This window comes from Podarcis cretensis, assembly GCF_951804945.1.
Source record: "Podarcis cretensis genome assembly, chromosome: 17".
Lineage (NCBI taxonomy): Eukaryota > Metazoa > Chordata > Lepidosauria > Squamata > Lacertidae > Podarcis > Podarcis cretensis.
In genome coordinates, this window is record NC_137187.1 from 31,152,795 (window position 1) to 31,173,945 (window position 21,151).

Consider the following 21,151-nt stretch of genomic DNA (forward strand, 5'->3'; position numbering starts at 1 on the left):
TCTGTGGCATTAGCTACCCCTCCCAATTTGGTGTTATCTGCGAATTTGATGAGCATCCCCTCAATTCCTTCATCCAAGTCATTTATAAAGATGTTGAACACCAACAGGCCCAGGACGGAACCCTGTGGCACCCCACAAGTCACTTTTCCCCAGGATGAGGAGGTACGAGGGCCTAGGACCCTCGTACCTACGGGACCGCCTCTCCTGGTATGTCCCACAGAGGAACTTATGGTCTGCAAATAAAAACATCTTGAAGATCCCAGGCCACAGAGTGGTTAGGCTGGCCTCAACTAGAGCCAGGGCCTTTTCAGCCGCGGCTCCAATCTGGTGGAACGCTCTGTCACAAGAAACCAGGGCCCTGCGGGACTTGACATCTTTCCGCAGGGCCTGCAAGACAGAGCTGTTCCACCAGGCCTTTGGTCAGGGCGCAGCCTGACCCCCCTCCTCTGGCAATCTGCACAGAATTTTGCTTATTGGTTGCCATAAATTTGATTTTAATTAATTTTTATAATGAAATGTTTTTAGAATCGTTGGATTATTTTGATTGTTGTTAGCCGCCCTGAGCCCAGCTTCGGCTGGGGAGGGCGGGATATGAATAAAATTTATTATTATTATTTATTACTATAAAGATGTTGAACACCAACAGGCCCAGGACAGAACCCTGTGGCACCCCACAAGTCACTTTTCCCCAGGATGTGGAGGAAGAATTACGAGCACGCTTTGGAGCAGATATTCGTGAAGCCATCCCAGATCAGAATGCAGACTCAACCGGATCCTATACTATCTAGGATATGCACTACATCTCACATGGATTGCCAAAACTGACACTGCTGACATGGGTTGCCATATGTATGATTTTCCCAGACATTTTAGCGATTTCCATCTGGACACTGCTTCTGACTGCAGTATTCCAGATGTGTCCAGTAAATTCTGGACGTATGGCAACCATACTTTTAATCAATGTACAGTGGTACCTCAGGTTAAGTACTTAATTCGTTTCGGAGGTCTGTTCTTAACCTGAAACTGTTCTTAACCTGAAGCACCACTTTAGCTAATGGGGCCTCCTGCTGCCGCCACGCCACCAGAGCATGATTTCTGTTCTCATCCTGAAGCAAAGTTCTTAACCTGAAGCACTATTTCTGGGTTAGCAGAGTCTGTAACCTGAAGCGTATGTAACCTGAAGCGTATGTAACCTGAAGTACCACTGTATATTTATGTATACACTGATTAAAAGTACGGTTGCCATACACCCAGAATTTCCTGGACACATCTGGAATATTGCAGTCAGAAGCAGTGTGTGTGTGTGTGTGTGTGTGTGTGTGTATGCATATGTATTTCGATTGAAGTGCAGAGTGTCTGAGGACTGTGACATTCTCAGGGAAACCAAAATGTTTGTCTACAAAGCTATTGTACTACCAACCTTACTGTATGCTTGTGAAACATGGAGCACTTATAAACGCCGTCTCCAACGCCTCGAAAGATGCCATCAACAGTGTCTCCGGAAAATTTTACACATCACTTGGGAAGACAGGCACCCTAATACCAGTGTACTGGAAGAAGCAAAGATCACGTGTTGAAGCAATAATTTTTCAACATCAGTTTCGCTGGACTGTTCATGTTGTGGGGAAGTCTGATTATCATCTTTCAAAGCAACTACTCTATCCTGAACTTAAAAATGGAAAGTGTAATGCTGGTGGTCAACAAAAGAGGTTTAAAGACTCTCTCAAGGCAAATCTTTAAAAATGTAGTATAAACACCAACAATTGGGAAACAGTTGCCTGCAATGCTCCAATTGGAGAACAGTCTTTACCAAAGGTGCCATGGGCTTTGAAGACACTCAAACTCAGGACAAAAGGGAGAAACATGCTAAGAGGAAGTCACGCTTGGCAAATCCACAGTGTGATCAACTCCCACCCGGAAACCTATGTCCCCACTGTGGAAGGACGTGTGGATCCATAATTGGCCTCCATAGTCACTTACGGACTCATTGTTAAAACCGTGTTTATGGAAGACCACCTTACTCGGCTACGAGTGATTGCCAAAGAAGAAGAAAGCATATTTATTTCAAGTGTTTTTATTATCTCTGGTGTCCTAAGAATATACTATCGGTGAGAACGATGTGTTTTTGCATTAAAAATTGGCACTTTAGTAAAAATTGCCAAAGATTTCTAATGTTATCAGTTTACTTGTTGGTTTCCCAGTTCTTCTGAAAATGCCACTGTGGTGTAGAGGGTGGTCTTCATCCATGGAGACCTAAGTTTGAATCCTTACATGGCCATGAAGCTCACTCTTTTGTGATTCTGTGCATGCTGCATTCTCCCTTAGCCTAACCTACCTTCCAGGATTGCTGCATGGATAAAATGAAGCAATACAATTGGCATGCCTTTGGAAGGATCAGATACAAATAAAAATGCAGTACTCCAGTATTTAAAAATGTATGATGAACCTTTTCCATCAGACCAGTGGCTCAACTAGCCAAGCATCCTGGTATCCAGTGGCCAAGCATATGCCTTTAGAACACCTTAAAGTGAGATGTGAGTGCAGAAGCACTCTCCTCTCCTGTTGCTTCCAGCAACTGATATACAGTGGTGCCCCGCAAGACGAACGCCTCGCAAGACGGAAAACCCGCTAGACGAAAGGGTTTTCCGTTTTGGAGGCGCTTCACAAAACGAATTTCCCTATGGGCTTGCTTCGCAAGACGAAAATGTCTTGCGAGTTCCTGCGGGTTTTTCCCCCTTTCCCTAAGCCGCTAAGCCGCTTATCAGCTGATCCGCTGATAAGCCGCTTAACAGCTGATCGCTAAAAGCCACTAAACCGCTAATAGCGCTAATCCGTTAAGCTGTCAATGGGCTTGCTTCACAAGACGAAAAAACCGCTATACGAAGAGCCTCACGGAATGGATTAATTTCGTCTTGCAAGGCACCACTGTACAGAAGCACACTGACTCAAAAACAAGGGTAGAATATCTGTTACCTATATTCTCAGTGCTCCCAAATAGTCATACCTCATGTTACATTCGCTTCATGTTACGTTCTTTCTGGTTACGTCCCACAGCGCCCCAGAAGTACCGGAAATTGTCACTTCTTGGTTTCGCCACCCGCGCATGTGCAGACGCGCAAAATTACGTCACGCACATGCGCAGAAGCGGCGAATCGCCACCCGCGCAGACATGCCGCTGCGGGTTGTGCTCTTTTCATGTTGCGAACGGGCCTCCGGAATGGATCCCGTTCGCAACCAGAGGTACCACTGTACAGCAGCCATAGATGAACACAAACATGAGCTGAAACCGGAATGATTCAAAGTTCTTTGGCAAGCTGTTAACACTTAAATAAGAGTTCCCGGCCTAAGTCAAATGCATAACAAAATTACCATTCCACTCTGGTTCTCAGATCTTTAAATGTGTGTTTATTGATTTGAGCCGATGTGACATGGATTTTATCTTACAGGAATCTGAAGCTGGTTGGAGTTAATGACAAAGTATAATCAACACTGCGTTTTACATACTGGAGAAAAGCGAAAATGAAAAGTAAACGCCACAATCCGTTTTAAATAAAAAACCTTCAAACATAATCCTTCATATGTAAGAAATGGGTATGTTGAGAGCCCATGAATGTCGGTTAAAGACCAGCAGCAGCATTGGGGGAAGGGGGTAGATCATAGTCTCTTTCAACATCCGTTATATTTCCCCAAGCAGAGATGAGGGAGGGAATACACTGCTGCACACAATCGCACACGCAGGCATGCCCTGACTCACACCGGACTTGCCTGACCTGTAAGAATTCGGAATGTGAGTCTTGAAGACATCCTGAAAGACAGGAAGGCTGAGGAAACGGAAGTGGAGTCAAGTGAAATTTGTACTAGAAGGAACTAGGCATACTAAGAAGAACCAGTCTTGCCACAAGGAGTGCATCCAGACAAGACACACCAAAACTAACAGGTATCCCTCCAGCTATTTGTGTCACTTCCGCTCCCCAGCTGTGCAATTTAAATTTAAATTCTTTACCATCCCTTCAAATCCTTGGCCCCTGCCTAAGAGAGTTCTGGTCCACTAGGCCCCTTGCCATCTGGTGATACCCTTGTAGGAATGACGCTATAAAGCTATGAGCAGGGGGAGGAGTTAAACAGAGAAGCAGAGGCGGGCATGTCACCAGTTTCCATAAACTCAGACATTTCTCAAGAATAGGTGTCACCTAAAGAGTTCAGGATTCCAGAGGCAATCATTTTTCTTCTCCAGTCTAAGGTTATGTAGCTGCCATCCTTTGTTCATCCTTCACCTCCCTTCTAAATATGCTCAGTTGCTACACAACTACAAAATCTAACCATCGGGAGCAATGAAAAAGATAAGCCACAACACAAAACGTCCTACATTTCACCATGATTTCTCAACAGGGAGCAACCAGTGTAAAGAGAGAGAGAGAGAGAGAGAGAGAGAAAGAGAGACCAATACTACTGTCACAAAGAAACTGCTGTGGCCCCTGCAGCGTAAATACCTACTTTGGGCGAACTCTTTTTCAATATTGATGGCTATTGTCAGGGATGTGGGAGAGCGGTGCTGCTCTCCTTAGAAAAAACACACACAACTGTTTTCACAAAAGGACTGCAGAATATACGCTTAGAGGCAAGGCTGTGGGTGCAGGTTAATCCCAATATTTTTCCCCTTTCCATATTGAATCGATAGCAGCAAAGGAAACACAAGACAGGTATCAGGATGGTGACCTAGCAGAGAACAGCCTTTCACTGGCAAGCAAGGACACAGAACATCACAAAACACTCGTGCAGAATGCAATATAGGATAGACGCCCAAGGTCCAATTCATTGGCAACACTGTGAAAGAAAGGGACGTGCTGTCATTGTTTTAAGTTAGCCAAACTGCTTAGGAAGCTGGTTTTCTCCATACTGCATGGCATCTGCATGGTTCTGCTTATAGGAGGCCGACATGCTGCTAGAGTGATGGATGAACTCAAATCAGAGATGCTACGCATGAGGAAGACGGGAGAGGGGTGCACACGTACCGCTGGGATCAGGGCCAAGGAAAGGAGGCCAAAGGGTGGGCAGAAAAGGCTCACAAATTAACAGAAATTAATATCTCCTTCATGCACGGGAGAGGGGGCTGCCGTCTTTAAAAAATAGGCAAATTAAAGATTAGATGCTACAGGGAGAACCACAGTTCCCTTTGGCAGTTCCGACAATATCACTAGATAGCATCCTCTCCTCTCACTGGGCATTGATGGAAGAGCCAGGTAGTGTAATGGAAGGTGGGAACTGGGCAAACAGATCTCTCCATCCCAAAGCCCTGACCGCCGCAAAGCACCAACTATTCTTTCCCCCAACGGATTAAATAAAACAACAGTAATAATTAATTTAAAATAAAGGTGCAAGGAATGATGGCATGAGATTATGTGGCTTGTTGTCCAGTTCTTCCTCCCTCTTCTTGCTTCTGTCTGACGCAGAAACGCCCTCCCAGAACAGTCATTTTAGGCCATCGCAACTGTGAGGACAGCAGGCGAGGGGCTCATTTGCCGTACACGCTTTCGTCACTGTAAGCCACATACAGAAAATAATCCTCCTCGTGATTATCCTGGGGAAATAAAAATGTGGGGTGGGAGGAAAGAGAGGAGCAGAAGTCAACATCATTGTAATCTAAATAATAATAATAATAATAATAATAATAATAATAATAATAATAATACAATGGAACCTTGGGTTGCGGATGTAATCCATGACGCACATCTGCAACCCGCAGTGTTCGCATCCTTAAGTGCCGCGTCTGCACTGGTGTGATTTGGTGCTTCTGCGCATGCGCAAGTAGTGAAAACCGGAAGTAACCCAACCCGGTACTTCCAGGTTTCCTGCAGTACGCTACCCGAAAACACGTAACCTGAAGTGTCCGTAACACTGTATGACTTTACAGTGGTACCTCGGGTTACATACGCTTCAGGTTACAGACTCCACTAACCCAGAAATAGTACCTCGGGTTAAGAACTTTGCTTCAGAATCAGAACAGAAATCGTGCTCCGGCGGCACAGCGGCAGCGGGAGGCCCCATTAGCTAAAGTGGTGAATCAGGTTAAGAACAGTTTCAGGTTAAGAATGGACCTCTGGAACAAATTAAGTACTTAACCCGAGGTACCACGGTAATGATAATTTATTTATACGCCGCCCAGGTAAAGGTAAAGGTAAAGGTACCCCTGCCCGTACGGGCCAGTCTTGACAGACTCTGGGGTTGTGCGCCCATCTCACTTAAGAGGCCAGGGGCCAGCGCTGTCCCGAGACACTTCCGGGTCACGTGGCCAGCGTGACAAAGCTGCATCTGGCGAGCCAGAGCCGCACACGGAAACGCCGTTTACCTTCCCGCTGCTAAGCGGTCCCTATTTATCTACTTGCACCCGGAGGTGCTTTCGAACTGCTAGGTTGGCAGGCGCTGGGACCGAGCAGCGGGAGCGCACCCCGCCGCAGGGATTCGAACCGCCGACCTTTCAATCGGCAAGTCCTAGGCGCTGAGGCTTTAACCCACAGCGCCACCTGTGTCCCTATATACGCCGCCCAACAGAATATTAAAAACACAATAAAACATCAAACATTAAAAACTTCCCTAAACAGGGTTGCCTTCAGATGTCTTCTAAAGAAAAGTCAGATAGTTGATTATTTCCTTGACATCTGATGGTGTCAGATCATTTCTGATCAGCCCTCTGCCTGATTCCCTGTAACCTCATTTCTCGCAGTGAGGGAACCACCAGAATGCCCTCAGAGCTGGACGTCAGTGTCTGGGCAGAACGATGGGGGTGGAGACACTCCTTCAGGTATACTGGGCCAAGGCCATTTAGGGTTTTAAAGGTCAGCACCAACACTTTGAATTAGGCTCAAGCATGCTGGTCAAATGAGGCTGGTTATCCCACATTCTGAATCAAAGTAACATGTTTTTCCATTAAGCTAGGTGCAAACTATTTGTAAAACAGCAATGCTTAAATGTCTGAAATATCTTTGCAAGGGTGGATGATAGGGAGAAAACCCTAACTGGTTCATGCCCCTGTGAGCTCTCATTGGCCACATCCCGATAACTTCTTGGTAGCCCCATTGGGTCTAGTGGGCACCAGCTGCCACCAGTTCTCCCCCTGCTGTCAACACTTTGAATTGTGCTTGGAAACGTGCTGGGAGCCAATGTTATTCCTTGGTGTGGAGGAGGAGATAGGCTGTATAGAGAGATCCTTCTAAACTTTGGATCCAGCAACTGTTTAAAGATAAGGCAGGCTAGCTTCCTCTGTTGGGGGAGATAGGCTCTGTGATGGGCCATTAATGGAAACCAAGGAAAGGGGCTCTATATGAGCCACTAAATGGATGACACACAAACACCCAAGCTCATGGTCAGTTAGAAGACAAAGCCAGAGTTTGGAGTGCAGTTAGGCAGCGATGTGACTCAGAAGTAAAGCAGCAAGCTGGAGAGCAAGCTGGAGAGTCAGAGCAACGCTTGAGAGCAATGTTGGATTTCTGTTTGAATCCAAGTCTGGGAGAAACAAGACCCTCTTGGGGTGCTGATGCTGTAAGCTAAAGGTAAAGGAACCCCTGACCATTAGGTCCAGTCGCGGATGACTCTGGGGTTACAGTGCTCATCTCACTTTATTGGCCGAGGGAGCCGGCGTACAGCTTCCGGGTCATGTGGCCAGCATGACTAAGCCGCTTCTGGCGAATCTGAGCAGCGCACAGAAACGCCGTTTACCTTCCTGCCGGAGCGGTACCTATTTATCTACTTGCACTTTGACGTGCTTTCGAACTGCTAGGTTGGCAGGAGCAGGGACCGAGCAACGGAGCTCACCCCGTAGCGGGGATTCGAACCGCCGACCTTCTGATCGGCAAGTCCTAGGCTCTGTGGTTTAACCCACAGCGCCACCCACGTCCCGCTGATGCTGTAGATATGTGTAAATAAGCCATCTATCATAAAGACACCATAGTCTCTGCTGTGCTTCATTCCCACAAACCCTGGTTAAGCGTGCCTGGAGCCTCTGGAATCTCGCACCGCTTAGAGATTGGGGAGGTCACCAAAAATACGCAAAGGTGTGGAAAGCATGCTAGCCTTTGTGCACAACTCAACTTACCTGAAGGCCTACCTTTAAAAAATAACTCAACTTAAATTAAAAATGAGATCTAGGCAGGAAGGAGTTTTTTTGGGGGGAGGGGGTGGCGAAAGAAGCTAAAGAAGTTAACGTATCTATGAAGAACATTTACAAAGTCCCAATTTGACTGAAGAGGGTAGTAAACCTAAGGGGGAAAATACTTTTTACTTCTTTAGATAGTCAGGCTACCCTGTTCTTACATTGATATCCCTTTGAGAACTCAAAACAGCTTACATATTGCTCCCAGAGAGTCTTCTGCTAAACAGCCTGCTAAATTTCAGCAGTAAAATTGCATCATTTTATTTTTAGACTATTCCCCCCAAATCTCACAATACATTTTAACCCTTCCATGTTACCCCCATTTTCAGATGGGGAACAAAGGCTGGGAGACTTGTTCAAAGTCAAACGTATCAACCTGGCTTGGAGGATTCATGACTGAAATGCAAGCTGTTTACGCTTTCCTGTTTTTGTTTGTTTCGTTTGCATTTAAGATAAAACAAGGGCACAGATCAGCTGAAGGTAAACATTTTTAATCCCCATGGTTTATTGGGGGAGAGTTAGAATGTTCCCTTGAAATCAGCGGAAGACAAATGTTCCCAACTTTGACTAGATGGGTACATCTGTAGTTGCCGGTTTGGAAAGCTTCATTTATACCAGGGTTTCCCAAACTTGGGTCTCCAGCTGTTATTAGACTACAACTCCCATCATCCCTAGCTAGCAGGACGAGTGGTCAGGGGATAATGGGAATTGTAGTCCAAAAACAGCTGGAGACCGAAGTGTGGGAAACTGATTTATACTGAGCTGGTTCACATGCAATGCTAGACCATAGTTAAAAATAAACCACCGTTTAAAACAAAATTTCAGTGTGTTGGTGAATGCCACTCTAATATTGTAGCTGCTTTGCTCCTCACCCGGCTCATCCTTTTCAGCAGCCAGAAGGAAACAAGTCACAGCACTGACCAGTGTCTGATTTGTTTATCTCCAAACAAACCATAAAAGGAAGCCAAGATTTGTTCCTGGCTGTTTGTGGTTTGCACATGACGCTAAACCAGAAAGCTTGTTTGTTTCCTCCCATGTACTTAAAAGGAGAAGTGGTGGAACAGCACCATGGCATTTTAAGACAGCACGCACCAGCACATTGCCCATTTGTGGTAAACCATTATTTATTTTTAACTTTGGTTTCAGATTACATGAGAACCAGCATATCGTGCTTGAAGCTTGAGGCAAAATGACAAAACTACAGCTATGCTGGTTCTTCCAAAAATGTTGGTCAGTTGTTTATAAAACCCAATAAAATGAATAAATAATGTTCATCAATTAAAGATAAATTAAATTGATTAGCTCCTGACCCAGGTAAGATGAAGTTGCAGCACTCCTGCTAGAACGGTTTCATTATCATTTAACAAGGATTGTAAGACGCCCACACAAAAGCAGTGTAGTGTATGCAGCTAGAGAAAAGGCCATAATGTACTGACAGAAGAGATGGCCGTCCAGAGCTGGGTTGTTTTTCTGAAGGAGGTGCTTAAATCTACAGCAGTAGGAAGGAATTCAAAATACTACAATCCACAGTTAGTATTATTTCTTTTACCAGTGAGAGAGCTCAGGATATGGGCACTAGAAGAAAGAGTTTTTAAAACAGATGATGCGCTCAAGGAGGAAAGTTGATAGCTGCCAAACTATACAATAGCTAAAAATACAGGTGAAACTCGGAAAATCAGAATATTGTGGAAAAATTCATTTATTTCAGTAATTCAACTTAAAAGGTGAAACTAATATATGAGATAGACTCATGACATGCAAAGCGAGATATGTTATAATTTTGATGTTTATGGCGTACAGCTGATGAAAACCCCAAATTAACAATCTCAGAAAATTAGAATATTAAATGAAATCAGCAAAAAAGGGGCCCAAACCAAGTACTGAGTACAGGTGCATGCTTCTACTTCTCAGAGGTCCAATATTGCTCTATTTGCAGTCCTTGTTTTGCTGATTTCCTTTAATATTCTAATTTTCTGAGATTGTTAATTTTCATCAGCTGTACGCCATAAACATCACAATTATAACAAATAAAAGCTTGACATATCTCGCTTTGCATGTCATGAGTTTGTCTCATATATTAGTTTCACCTTTTAAGTTGAATTACTGAAATAAATGAACTTTTCCACAATATTCTAATTTTCTGAGTTTCACCTCCATTTCCAGAGTATCTATCCTTATCCAACAGAGGAAGAAAACTACCAGGAACCATAAATCTCCCTATCTGTCTAGTATGAGAATTCTAATGACAGCACCTTCCCAGTGTGGTCTTCTTCCCAATGCTCACATAAAACAACTGAACTGCACAAGAAAAATATAAGATTCTTCTCAATAATTTGCAGGGCATGAAAGTGATATAAATTATTTTCCACAAAGGAGACTTGCACTTCTTGTCTGCTTGCTCCTTTGCTTAAGAAACAATACAATGTACAATAGAGAAATGGGCATGTGTATGTAGGACAATTCTCTCTCTCCCTGCCTCTTATTCTAGATTTACAAAATATGAGTTCTATTAAAGCAAAGTACGCCACCCAAGCTTACTGTATCTATGCAGAGTTGTGCCCTTCTGCTCTAGAACATCGCTTCTCCATAAATGACCTATGTGGTAACTTGATTTCTAACTTGAAATACTTCCATACAGCTTCCACCAAACAGGTAACACAATAATATAGTACTCCGAGTTTGTTTTTTAAATTAAATGTTCATCTGGGAACACTAATGGGCACCAGAGTGCCTGGGGCAACCCAGTCAGATGAGCAGGGTACAAATCAATCATCATCATCAACTTTATTTCTCTGACACTGACAAAGTTTCTCCTCCTCTTGATGTTGAAATATATTTTAATTACTTATAGACGGGCCAGCATCGCTCTAGATATCAGATCGTACTGCGTTCCAAGGAAAGCTCCGAGCAACACAAGCTATTCAGCTGAATTTGGCTGCTGATCAGCCCAGGAATTAATTCAGAAGTTTAGTCTAAGCATCTCCAGGATATGACCTTAATAGCTTGCCCTGAAGGATGATACCTCCCTGTTTGGTTAATAATAGAAAATGTCCTTTAGGCAGGCAAGATAATTAATTAGTAACTAGGTTTCCTAATTCTCCTCCCTCAGAGGGAATATTTTCTTTCTCGTTTTTGGGGTGGTTTTTTTTTGCAGATTAATGGAGAGTTTGTTGCATTATTTAATTATTTTAATTCATTTTCTTACATTTATGTCCTGCCACGTCTCCTGTCCTGGAAGAAAGTGTGGTACTTGTGTTTTCCAGACAGGAACTGGCCAGACCTGTTGAGTTTTATCCAGGTGGTGGCTTCATGTGCCTTCATACCATATTCTTGGGAAATTCTTCTGAACTAAGTCAGTTTGGAGGAGTCTGCAGCCTCTCGCAAGTTTGCACATTCTCAGCCTTTCATTTCATGCTGCCCACAGAACCAGAACGTGTCACGCAACAAGCTATTATTAAGCTCCAGGAAGTCCACCATTAGGATGGAATGACAGCCTCTTACTTACTTCGTACAGCTGGCCCATCGTAGCGCTGGTGGGAGGAATGGTGTTGTTGACAAAGAAGAACAGGGCGTCCTCTGGCCTCAGGTGGATTCGCTTTCGGATCAAGAAGTAGAACTGGCCAACTACAGTTGGTGGGGAGAGGAAGAGTAAAAAAAAAAAAAAAAGCTATATTGGCAATCACTCAAATTTCAAAACCCTGTACCGCATGGGTAGGCAAACTAAGGCCCAGGGGCTGGATCCAGCCCAATCGCCTTCTAAATCTGGCCTGCGGATGGTCCGGGAATCAGCGTAGTTTTTACATGAGTAGAATGTGTCCTTTTATTTAAAATGCAACTCTGGTTTATTTGTGGGGCCTGCCTGGTGTTTTTACATGAGTAGACTGTGTGCTTTTACAGGGGTACTTCAGGTTACATATGCTTCAGGTTACGGACTCCACTAACCCAGAAATAGTACCTCAGGTTAAGAACTTTGCTTCAGGATGAGAACAGAAATCATGCGGCAGTGGCGCGGCGGCAGTGGGAGGCCCCATTAGCAAAAGTGGTGCTTCAGGTTAAGAACAGTTTCAGGTTAAGAACGGACCTCCAGAAGGAATTAAGTTCTTAACCCAAGGTACCACTGTATTTAAAACGCAACTCTGGGTTATTTGTGGGGCATAGGAATTTGTTCATTTTCCCCCCTTCAAAATATAGTCCGGCCCCCCACAGAGTCTGAAGGACAGTGGACCGGCCCCCTGCTGAATAAATTTGCTGACCCCTGATGTACAGTTTCAGAGATAAATAGCTGAGGGGCCACATTTCCCCACATATACGTGTCCACATGCCGAGTTCTTTCTTGGAGGCCCTATTCTGGTAACCCCTGACTTCTCAAGTGAGGTGGAGGGTGACAAGAGGGGTCCTTCTCAGTTGTGGCCCCCCAGTTCTGGAACACTCTCCTCACGGAAGATTAATCTGGCATCTACTCCCATGCTTTGTGATAACAAGACTTGATTTGCCCAGTGCTTCTTAAACATTAACTTTTTAAAAAACAAAAACCATTGTTCTATCCTTCTCCTACGTTGTTCTAGTTTTGTGTTACCCAACTCCTGTTTTATTATATATACTTTTGGTTTCTTACTGAAATTCTTATTGCTAGCTGCCCTGAGATCATCGCTGAGGGGAAAGATACAAAAGTACTAAATGAGACTCTTAATCTCAAGGTTCAAGACCCATGTTGGGCAAAAGATTCCACAACGTACACATAACTGGCTGTAAAGTAACATAACATTATATATAATAAAACTGTAATTTAATCGTCATATCAAAAAATTGCAAACTGGTCGCTGGCTGCTCTCTTACCCCCCCACCCTATGGCCATAGTGGTGCAGCTGGGGGAAAATGATGTGGCAACTATTGATTGCCTTGCTTTGTGCTCCCACCTCAATCCAAAAGGGATTTGGAGACATTGGCTGCCTTATTCAGTGAGAATAATTTGGTCTCACCTGTTGCAGAGGCACACCTGGCGCAGTGTTTCCCGCCCGGAGGCCGCTAAAAGGGCCAGGAAGCGCATTAACTCTGCTGTTTGTGGGAAGGTATTGGAGCTGGGTGGTTTGGTATTCCCCACCCTAGCATTTATTTTAAGGCGAAAGCCCTTTACCGGGCGGATGGAGTGCACCTTTCTGATTTGGGGAATGATATTTGGTGGGATGCTGTGGCTGAAAAATTAGGTTCCTGGTTGGGTTTGTGAGTGGTTGGTGGCGAGCGTTAAAGCTCGGGTGGCGGTTAGGCATTGGTTATAATATGCTGGTGGTGGAGGGGTCAGGATAGGCTGTGCCTGCCCCTCCTATTGCGCTGAAGGGAATTCCGTTAAAGGAATCCTGGGGCTTGCCATGATTTCGTCCAATCCCTGTCATGGGACCAGGGCCGGCAAGCTTTTGGGGAGCTGCTGGGGTGAGCGGCGTGGGTCCGACGCTTAGCTCAAATGACCCCCAAGTTTGACTTTCCCTTCTACTGGCTACCGATCGGACCTCGGGATGTCAGTTCTGTCCCAGGCGGGGGGACAGGTAGTCATAACCAATGTCTAAACAACCACTCACTGATTTTGTATTTTAATAAAGTTGTGGCCAAAAACCAAAACTAAAATTACGTGTTATGTGTGAAGTTATTTGAGGCGTGGCCTGGGGACCTACACACACAAAGCGTGTTCTCCAATAAATGAGAGCACGTGTCGCGGTGTGGGCCGCCGGGCCAGGCCTCTTGTTGCCAGGCAGGTTAAGAGTTGTTGCCTGGCATTGTGATTGGGTAACCGGGTTGCTGGGGCAAATTGTATGTTGCAAATTGGGCGGGTGGGACCATAGTCTTTAAATACTGGTGCACTCTGGTTTCTCTTTCTCTTTGCAGAGAAAAGATGGCAATTCCTGATAGCAATAACGTATCATATTACTATTAACCTTCTATATGTTTTTGTTGTCGTAAAGTCCAAGGATAGTCAGGTCTCTGACAGGCAACTTCTGCGTTCCTGTGGACTATTTTGGCTGGAAAAAGCCTACTGGAAAATCTCCTGGAAACCTTGTCGCTGAAGAAGCCCAATGGGCAAAACAAGGGTATATATCCTGAGAACTGGTCTATCATCAGCTGCCTTATTGTTACTAAGTAGCTCTGTTTGTTACACTCTCAAGACTTAGGACTGTGCAGAAGGCAAGTTCGTTTGTTACACTTTTAAGACATAGGACGATGCAGAAGGAAGATATCAGTATGAAATGGCATTGCCAACAGGAACTGTACATTGTAATCGTTGGACTTGACAATCTTTGGACCTGACTATCCTTGGACTTTACGTAAGAATTAAGTATGTAACCAGAGGTACCACTGTAATACAACCTAGGGAAGTTATAAGTGCCATCATGGTGAAATTTAAATCCAGAACTGCAATTTCCCCACTGATCAATCTTATTTAGATTTGTTTTATAGAACTATAAAAGAATAAATACTTGGTATGCAAGAGGATAAATGGCCAGGGTACAATTCTCTGCTGGGGGGGGGGGCAAAGTAACCACAAGGTTAACTTTGTTTTGTTATTTTGGTCCTAATTGGGGGATGACAACTAGCAGATGGATGGCCTGTAATCTCTATGATGGATGCTTAGCAGCTGAGAAATCTGAACGCTGGCAACTGTTGTAAACAAAAATTGCCCTTTTCCCTTATGGGGTATCCAAGAGCCCATATAGAGTCCTTACATAGGATCCCTATTGGTAGGAGACAATAACAGAGGCCAACCAGAGAATACTGACAAGCAAAGCAGCTAGTAAGCCTGATCTTTATTGATCTGTTGCAACAGGGTGCTCCCCTCACCCGCAGGAGAGAGAAGGGACCCAGAAAAATGGCACACAAGGCCTTATAAAGACTTTTGAAATTGCCACCTTGTAGATCAAGACCACCCCAGATACATCATACCAACATCAGAGAAAAGGGGGTCTAAAACAGAAATTTGAATGTTGTTTTTCTCCTGTCGTTGTTTATCTCCTGTCTGGCAGGTTACTTGATTGGATTTCCTGGGGAGCCTGGCTAGTCTTTTGTAATGATAAATACTTAGTTCCTGGGCCAGGTCACAGGCTCACACCCTATTCATATCTTAAATGTGTCCTTAAGGCAGGGTTTGTGAAGGAAAGAGACAATGGGAGGTTTCCCACTTTGACCTTGCAGAGAAAACATTTGCTCAGTTTAGGAATCAAAATGGTTCCAGCTTGGCCTTCCTGTGCTGATCTATGTATGTGCATAGTTGGTACACTTATGAACATTACCATATATCTAAGACCATAAAATTCCTATCACACAACCTGTTAAGGTTGTTTTCAAGAACAGCTTCACCCAAGGTGTCGAGAACCACTGAGTTAAAATTCCATGAAACTGCATTCACCAGAGTTTCTCATGCTGTGCTATGAAGATAACAAAAAGTTTTCCCGAAGGCAATAAGACTGAGGGAAAGAGGATGCCACCAACTCTATCACTTGTTGAAAAACCTTCCTTAAAGACCAATGCAAAAACAGATTACAGAATGTGACTTGTTTACCTGTGAGATCAGATGGAACCAGGTACTTCCTCTTGTCCAGATCAGGTACTCTGGCTTTGGGCGCCTTCTCCACAATAACCTGGACAAAAAAAGGAGCAGGAAGAAAAATAAGAACAAAGAGAACAAGAGAAGCTATGCTACCTTTCCCTGTAACTGCAAATTCTCCCTGTAGAGCTTAATAAGGAAAGAATGCACATCAAAATTCAAGCCAAGTAAAACACAGCAATGTGAGGGTCCTCAGTTGGATTAGAAAGAAAATATCCCATGAACTTTCCACAGTAGGAACACAAGTCGCATAACAAGAAAAATAGCAACAAGAGATGATTGTTTACACCCACAAACTTTTGACTCCTCTTCATAGTTTCTAAGGCTACCTAATACTTACACATATATAAATCTGGGTTATTCATATGCAACTTCATTCAGCCTGTTAAAGCTGCTGTTTTGAACGTGCATTATATATATATACACACACACGCACAGCACTGCTAGTGGGTCTAGACCTCAAAATCAGTTTCGAACTTTAATTATTATACATATATTTTTCTCAGAAATGTTTCTAGTTTTGTGTTAGTACAGAGTGACTCTGAATATATTGCAAAAGAAATTACTTAAACAACTTTCCATTTGCCTGTAAAACTTCAAAACAACTGCTTTCAGATACGCCAGTGGCAAAATGTGTTGTCCTTGACCCAAAATGTGCTGTCCTTGGCCCAATATATCTGTATCTAGACACCATTTAAAAAAAACTTTCCTTGGGCTGCCTCTAAGGGAAAGTTTGTTGAAATTGCTGTGTGGTGCAATTGCATCTTTCGCCTAGCAAATTTTCTCACTTGAGCCTACTTTTATCCTTCACTTTTTATATCCAAACAAGTCTTAAATCTTTGTCTCAGTAACACAGCCATGGAATATTTATTCACCTCCACTGAACAAGTTTAAAATGCCCCCGACTCCATGAATTTAAAAAACAACAACAACCCAACAACCGTTGAATTGTTAGCTTTCCTAATTTTCCACAGCAGGCATTCCATGGGGTCAGGTTGGTCACTGCATGAAAACCTGTCCATTTCATTAGTTTCCCCTAGTTCATATAACAAGACATATATATTGAAGTTTATAGACCTTACTGGTGAAGAGAGAGAGAGAGAAAGTGTGTGTGTGTGTGTGTGTGTATGCTACAGGGGGTAGGAAACCAATGAGTTAAGAGACAAAGGAATTTGGGGGGGGGGGCAGGGGAGCAGGGCTGGATCCATTCGGAGCTAAGGCCCTGCACATGTATTTTTCAATTGCAAAGAGCACCAAAGAAGGTGCTTTGAGGCACAATGAGATAATCCTGTTTGTTTGTGTTATTTCTTCTGAAATTAAGGGGGGACCATTGAAAGTATCTTGCACAGGGACCCTGCAAAATCCTGGGAGAACACCAGTCCAAGAGGACATGCACTATGGAGTACAAAAACAAACAAGGTGGTTAGCGATGCAGCCTTCTTGCGTTAGTAAAACATAAGAAGATCACAAAGACATTTGAGCTGAAAGGTATCATCTCAGCTATCGCCACCTCTTTCTCATCCCTTGTCCTCGCTTATCCCTAATTTAAAACTCTGCAATGTTTTATTTTGTTGTTGTTGTTTTTTTAAAAAAATAATATAGCTGCAGAAAGCAAAGATCTCGTAAACGTAATAGCAAACTCAGTTCACTCTGGGGGGATCATTATGTAGCCTTGCACAGGAGGGAGACCTGGGGGAATCCCAAGAGCTGCAAAAGTAGCGGGGGGGGGGGGAGGGACAACAACTCAGTGCAGTGAGAACTGAGCATGTGCAAAGGGCACAGAATGATGACCAAGGATGCAGAATAGGAAACAGGAGAGGAAGAGGAATGGAAAAGAATGTTTAGGAAGCATGGCTGGCTGGCTGGCTCCTCCTGAACAGTAACCTTCCAGGAGACAATCATTTTGTTGCAGGCCCTACTTGTTTTGTAGAAAACAAAGATAACGCTGGCTCTTGGCAGATATGTCTGTCATTAGGTAGCATCTGCTGTGGCCACGGATCTGTTATAGAAAGGAAAAGGGTGCATGCTGGGTGCACTGCAGTGGAAAAGCCGGTGGAACGCAAGGATGCTCTGGCCCACCCTTGCCAGGCGTTTCAAAGGATCTTCCCACACAGACAATTGTACCTTTTGGTACGTAAAGCCTGTGCTTTGCCAGTGTGGATTTCATTTCTGCCACAGGCCAGAGGGAGCCTCACCAGACACCTGCATGAAGCTGAAAAACGCCCTGCACAGTCACAGAACAACAAAAACAAAGGCTTCAGACGGGATCCGTCTTCCATTCTTCCTGCAAATGAAGCACCATACTAGGCCAAAAGCACTTGCCACAAACTCGGCTGCCTTATGCTTTTATTCCAGCCTTGGCCTAATCCCCTACTCTTCCAGCCCTCAGTTACACAGTCTGTTCTTCTAGTTCTGAGATTGTTTACAGTTTTATCATCACCATCATCATGCCAGACATTCCTCCCCAGGAATTCCCCTTGGGCTGATGTACTGAAATTGCCGCACTGATCTGATCCTGTGTCATCTCCCTTCAATGTGGGAACACCCCCCACTCCCCAGGCTAAGTGGTTGCCAAGAACATCTGACAGGTTGGGAATATTTCGACACAAGTATCCAACCGCTCCTATAAGGCAACCTCAGTCTGCCCATCTGCCAAACGGGGGGGGGGGGGAGGAAACAACATTAATGAAATGAAACTATCTTGGCGGCAAGGGGCACATGACGAAGGAGGAAAATAATACAGTAATAGCTGCGCTTTGATATTCTGAATTGAAGCTCATTTCGTTCCGGTTTAGACAGATATCCGGAGTCATGGCAAAATTGTGAAGCAAGGTGCGCACTACTGCAAGCACGGATTGCTTTGAAGGGCCAGAAAAAGATGGGGCATATGTGAGGCGCTTGTGAGACCATGACTTTGCTTTTCCTGCGTCCTCCCTGCTCCAGTTGCCTGCTTATTACTCTGGCACTGAAGGACCAGGAGATGGAGAGGCTCCAAAAGCAGGCCAGAATCTATGCATCTCAACATTTGGGATGGTGGAGGGGGGAGAGAGCTCCCGAATCTCCTTCTGAAGGTGACATCATTAACACATCCATTGTCCTTCTGCCTCCATGTTTGCTTGGCGGCGCGTGGGGGGGGGGTGTGTGTGACGAGGGAGGTGGCACAGGGGATTTTAACTCCTTCCTCTCCACCAGACCTCAAGTCCAGGAAAGCGCAGGAGCCTTTGCATTCCGACCCTCTAATATTGGGGACCTGGCAGGCCAAAGGCACCCGTCTCCTCCCTCCCTTAAATCTTTAATCCTGCTTCCCTCGCCTCCAAACAAACCCCCCAGCCAAGATCATGCACACACAAAAAAAGCACGATTATTGCACCACTCACAGGCACCCGATCTGGATATTTCTTCCGGATTTTCTCCCCTTCTTTTTTCCTGTACTCGAAAGGGTGGTCTTCCTTGTACTGGAACTTCATGGCTTGTCCCAAGACGCCAAGTCTCTTCTTTTCTTTCCCACCCCCTCTTTTCCTCCTTTTCTCTCTCTTCCCTCCGAACCGGCAGCTCGCAAGGCCTGCAAGGATCTGGAGGACGAAAAAGCGATCCCGACGCTGCAACCCCGCGCGCTATCCTCTCGCTCGCTTGTTTCTCCAGCAGCTGATCAAAGGCCACCCAGTGCGCACGCGCGCGCCTTCCGAGCCCGGGCATTGTGACGTCGCCGGCGCCGAATCTGCATCGGCCTCCCGCCGGCCCGCCTCTTAGATTGCACCATTGCAAGGGCTGCGAGCGGGGAGGGCCGTCCGCCTGCAAAAACGCACGCCGAGTCTCTCGGCTGAAGCTCCGGCTGCACCGTCCTCGAGAAGATCGCCGTCCTGGTGCCACAACCAAGTGCCTTGCAGTTCTGCTGGCTGTTAACGGAGAAGGGTGGCAAAAGCGTCACATTTCCTGGGCCAGCAACCCTCGGGGTGGTCAGTGGAGCGCTCCCACTGCCCCCCATTAAAGGAGCTGCGAAGTCCCGTCTTGGCTGGTGGGAAAGTTATAGCATAGGATGTAAAACAGTAAATTGATGGTGATAATCAATCAAACACTCACAGGTGTTTTGCATGCTACAGTATAGATATAAATCTGGGCATGTGGATATAAATAGATAGCAACCTTGTTTTTGAAAAATTTATTGACATGTTTATAATATAGGTAAAGGTAAAGGGACCCCTGACCATTAGGTCCAGTCGTGGCCGACTCTGGGGTTGTGGCGCTCATCTCGCTTTATTGGCCGAGGGAGCCAGCGTACAGCTTCCGGGTCATGTGGCCAGCATGACTAAGCCGCTTCTGGCGAACCAGAGCAGCACACGGAAACACCGTTTACCTTCCCGCACTTTGACGTGCTTTTGAACTGCTAGGTTGGCAGGAGCAGGGACTGAGCAACAGGAGCTCACTCCGTCGCGGGGATTTGAACCACAAACCTTGTGATCGGCAAGTCCTAGGCTCTGTGGTTTAACCCAGAGCTCCACCCGTGTCCCTTAATTGTAGGGATAGAACTACCTAAATTGTATAGAAATTTATTCATGTATACGACTACAGCGGCAGGAACGCTACTTGCCCCAAAATGGATAGAAGCAGAAGTTCCAGCAAAGGAAGAATGGATACAAAGACATACGGAATATGCAGGAATGGTGAAACATCGAAAAAAATAAGAAATCAAGATAACAAACTTTTTATAAAAGAATGGAAATGGTTTATTGAATATTTGCAGATAATTGTAAACAGATAAAGACAGTGGCAGGATTATTGTAATAACCTGCAGTTACATAAGTGTGTGTGTGTGTGTGTGTGTGTGTGTGTGATAAATAAAAGAATAAGTTACCGGTAAGTTAATTTGGATAGGCATGTATTCGACAAGTGCCAGAGTGCATGGAAATGCTGTTTACCTTCCCGCCGCAGTGGTACCTATTTATCCGCTTGCACAGGGATGCTTTCAAACAGCTAGGTTGGCAGGAGCTTGGACAGAGCAACGGGAATTCCCTCCACCGCGGTGATCCGACCTGCCAACCTGCCGGCTGTTCTTTCCAAGAGGGAGAGGGCAGGTGGGCAAGCCATGCAGGTAGCTGCTCCTAGTCGCTGTCATTTGTATACAAGCAAGCATGTACATACCCAGTTTAAAAATTGTGACCTATGAGAACAGCAGGATAGGTTTAAACTGGGGATATTTCCTTCCGTGTTTTTGTAGCCAGAAAGAGAAATCTAGCTACAGCCTCTGTTAATCATTTGCTCAGACTGGGCAAAAGGTAGGCCATGCAAGTCTAGCAGGTTTTCCAAATGCTTCTCCTGCCTATGGGGCCAATCCTATGGCGAGATGGCCACCTGTCATGGATGCGTTAGTTGAGATTCCTACATTGCACGGGGTTGGGCTAGATGACCCTCGGGTT

At 45.0% G+C, this 21,151-nt stretch overlaps 1 protein-coding gene across 1 annotated transcript; it reads right to left on the reverse strand.

The window, feature by feature from the left end:
• Positions 1-4,649: 4,649 nt before the first annotated feature.
• On the reverse strand, positions 4,650-19,413 carry GABARAPL1 (GABA type A receptor associated protein like 1). The gene is made up of 4 exons (XM_079959897.1): positions 19,115-19,413; positions 15,693-15,771; positions 11,652-11,770; positions 4,650-5,578 (listed from the first exon to the last, which is right to left on the reverse strand). The coding sequence occupies exons 1-4, from the start codon at positions 19,202-19,204 to the stop codon at positions 5,513-5,515; spliced, it is 354 nt and encodes a 117-aa protein (XP_079816023.1). The 5' UTR covers positions 19,205-19,413; the 3' UTR covers positions 4,650-5,512.
• Positions 19,414-21,151: the final 1,738 nt, after the last annotated feature.

Coding starts and splice junctions, on each gene's coding strand:
- GABARAPL1 (XM_079959897.1), bottom strand. CDS start 19,204: ATGAAGTTCCAGTACAAGGAAGACCACCCTTTCGAGTACAGGAAAAAA. Junction 15,772..19,114: donor AATATCCAGATCGGGTGCCT/GTGAGTGGTGCA, acceptor TTTTTTGTCCAG/GTTATTGTGGAGAAGGCGCC. Junction 5,579..11,651: donor CGATGGGCCAGCTGTACGAA/GTAAGTAAGAGG, acceptor TTATTTCCCCAG/GATAATCACGAGGAGGATTA.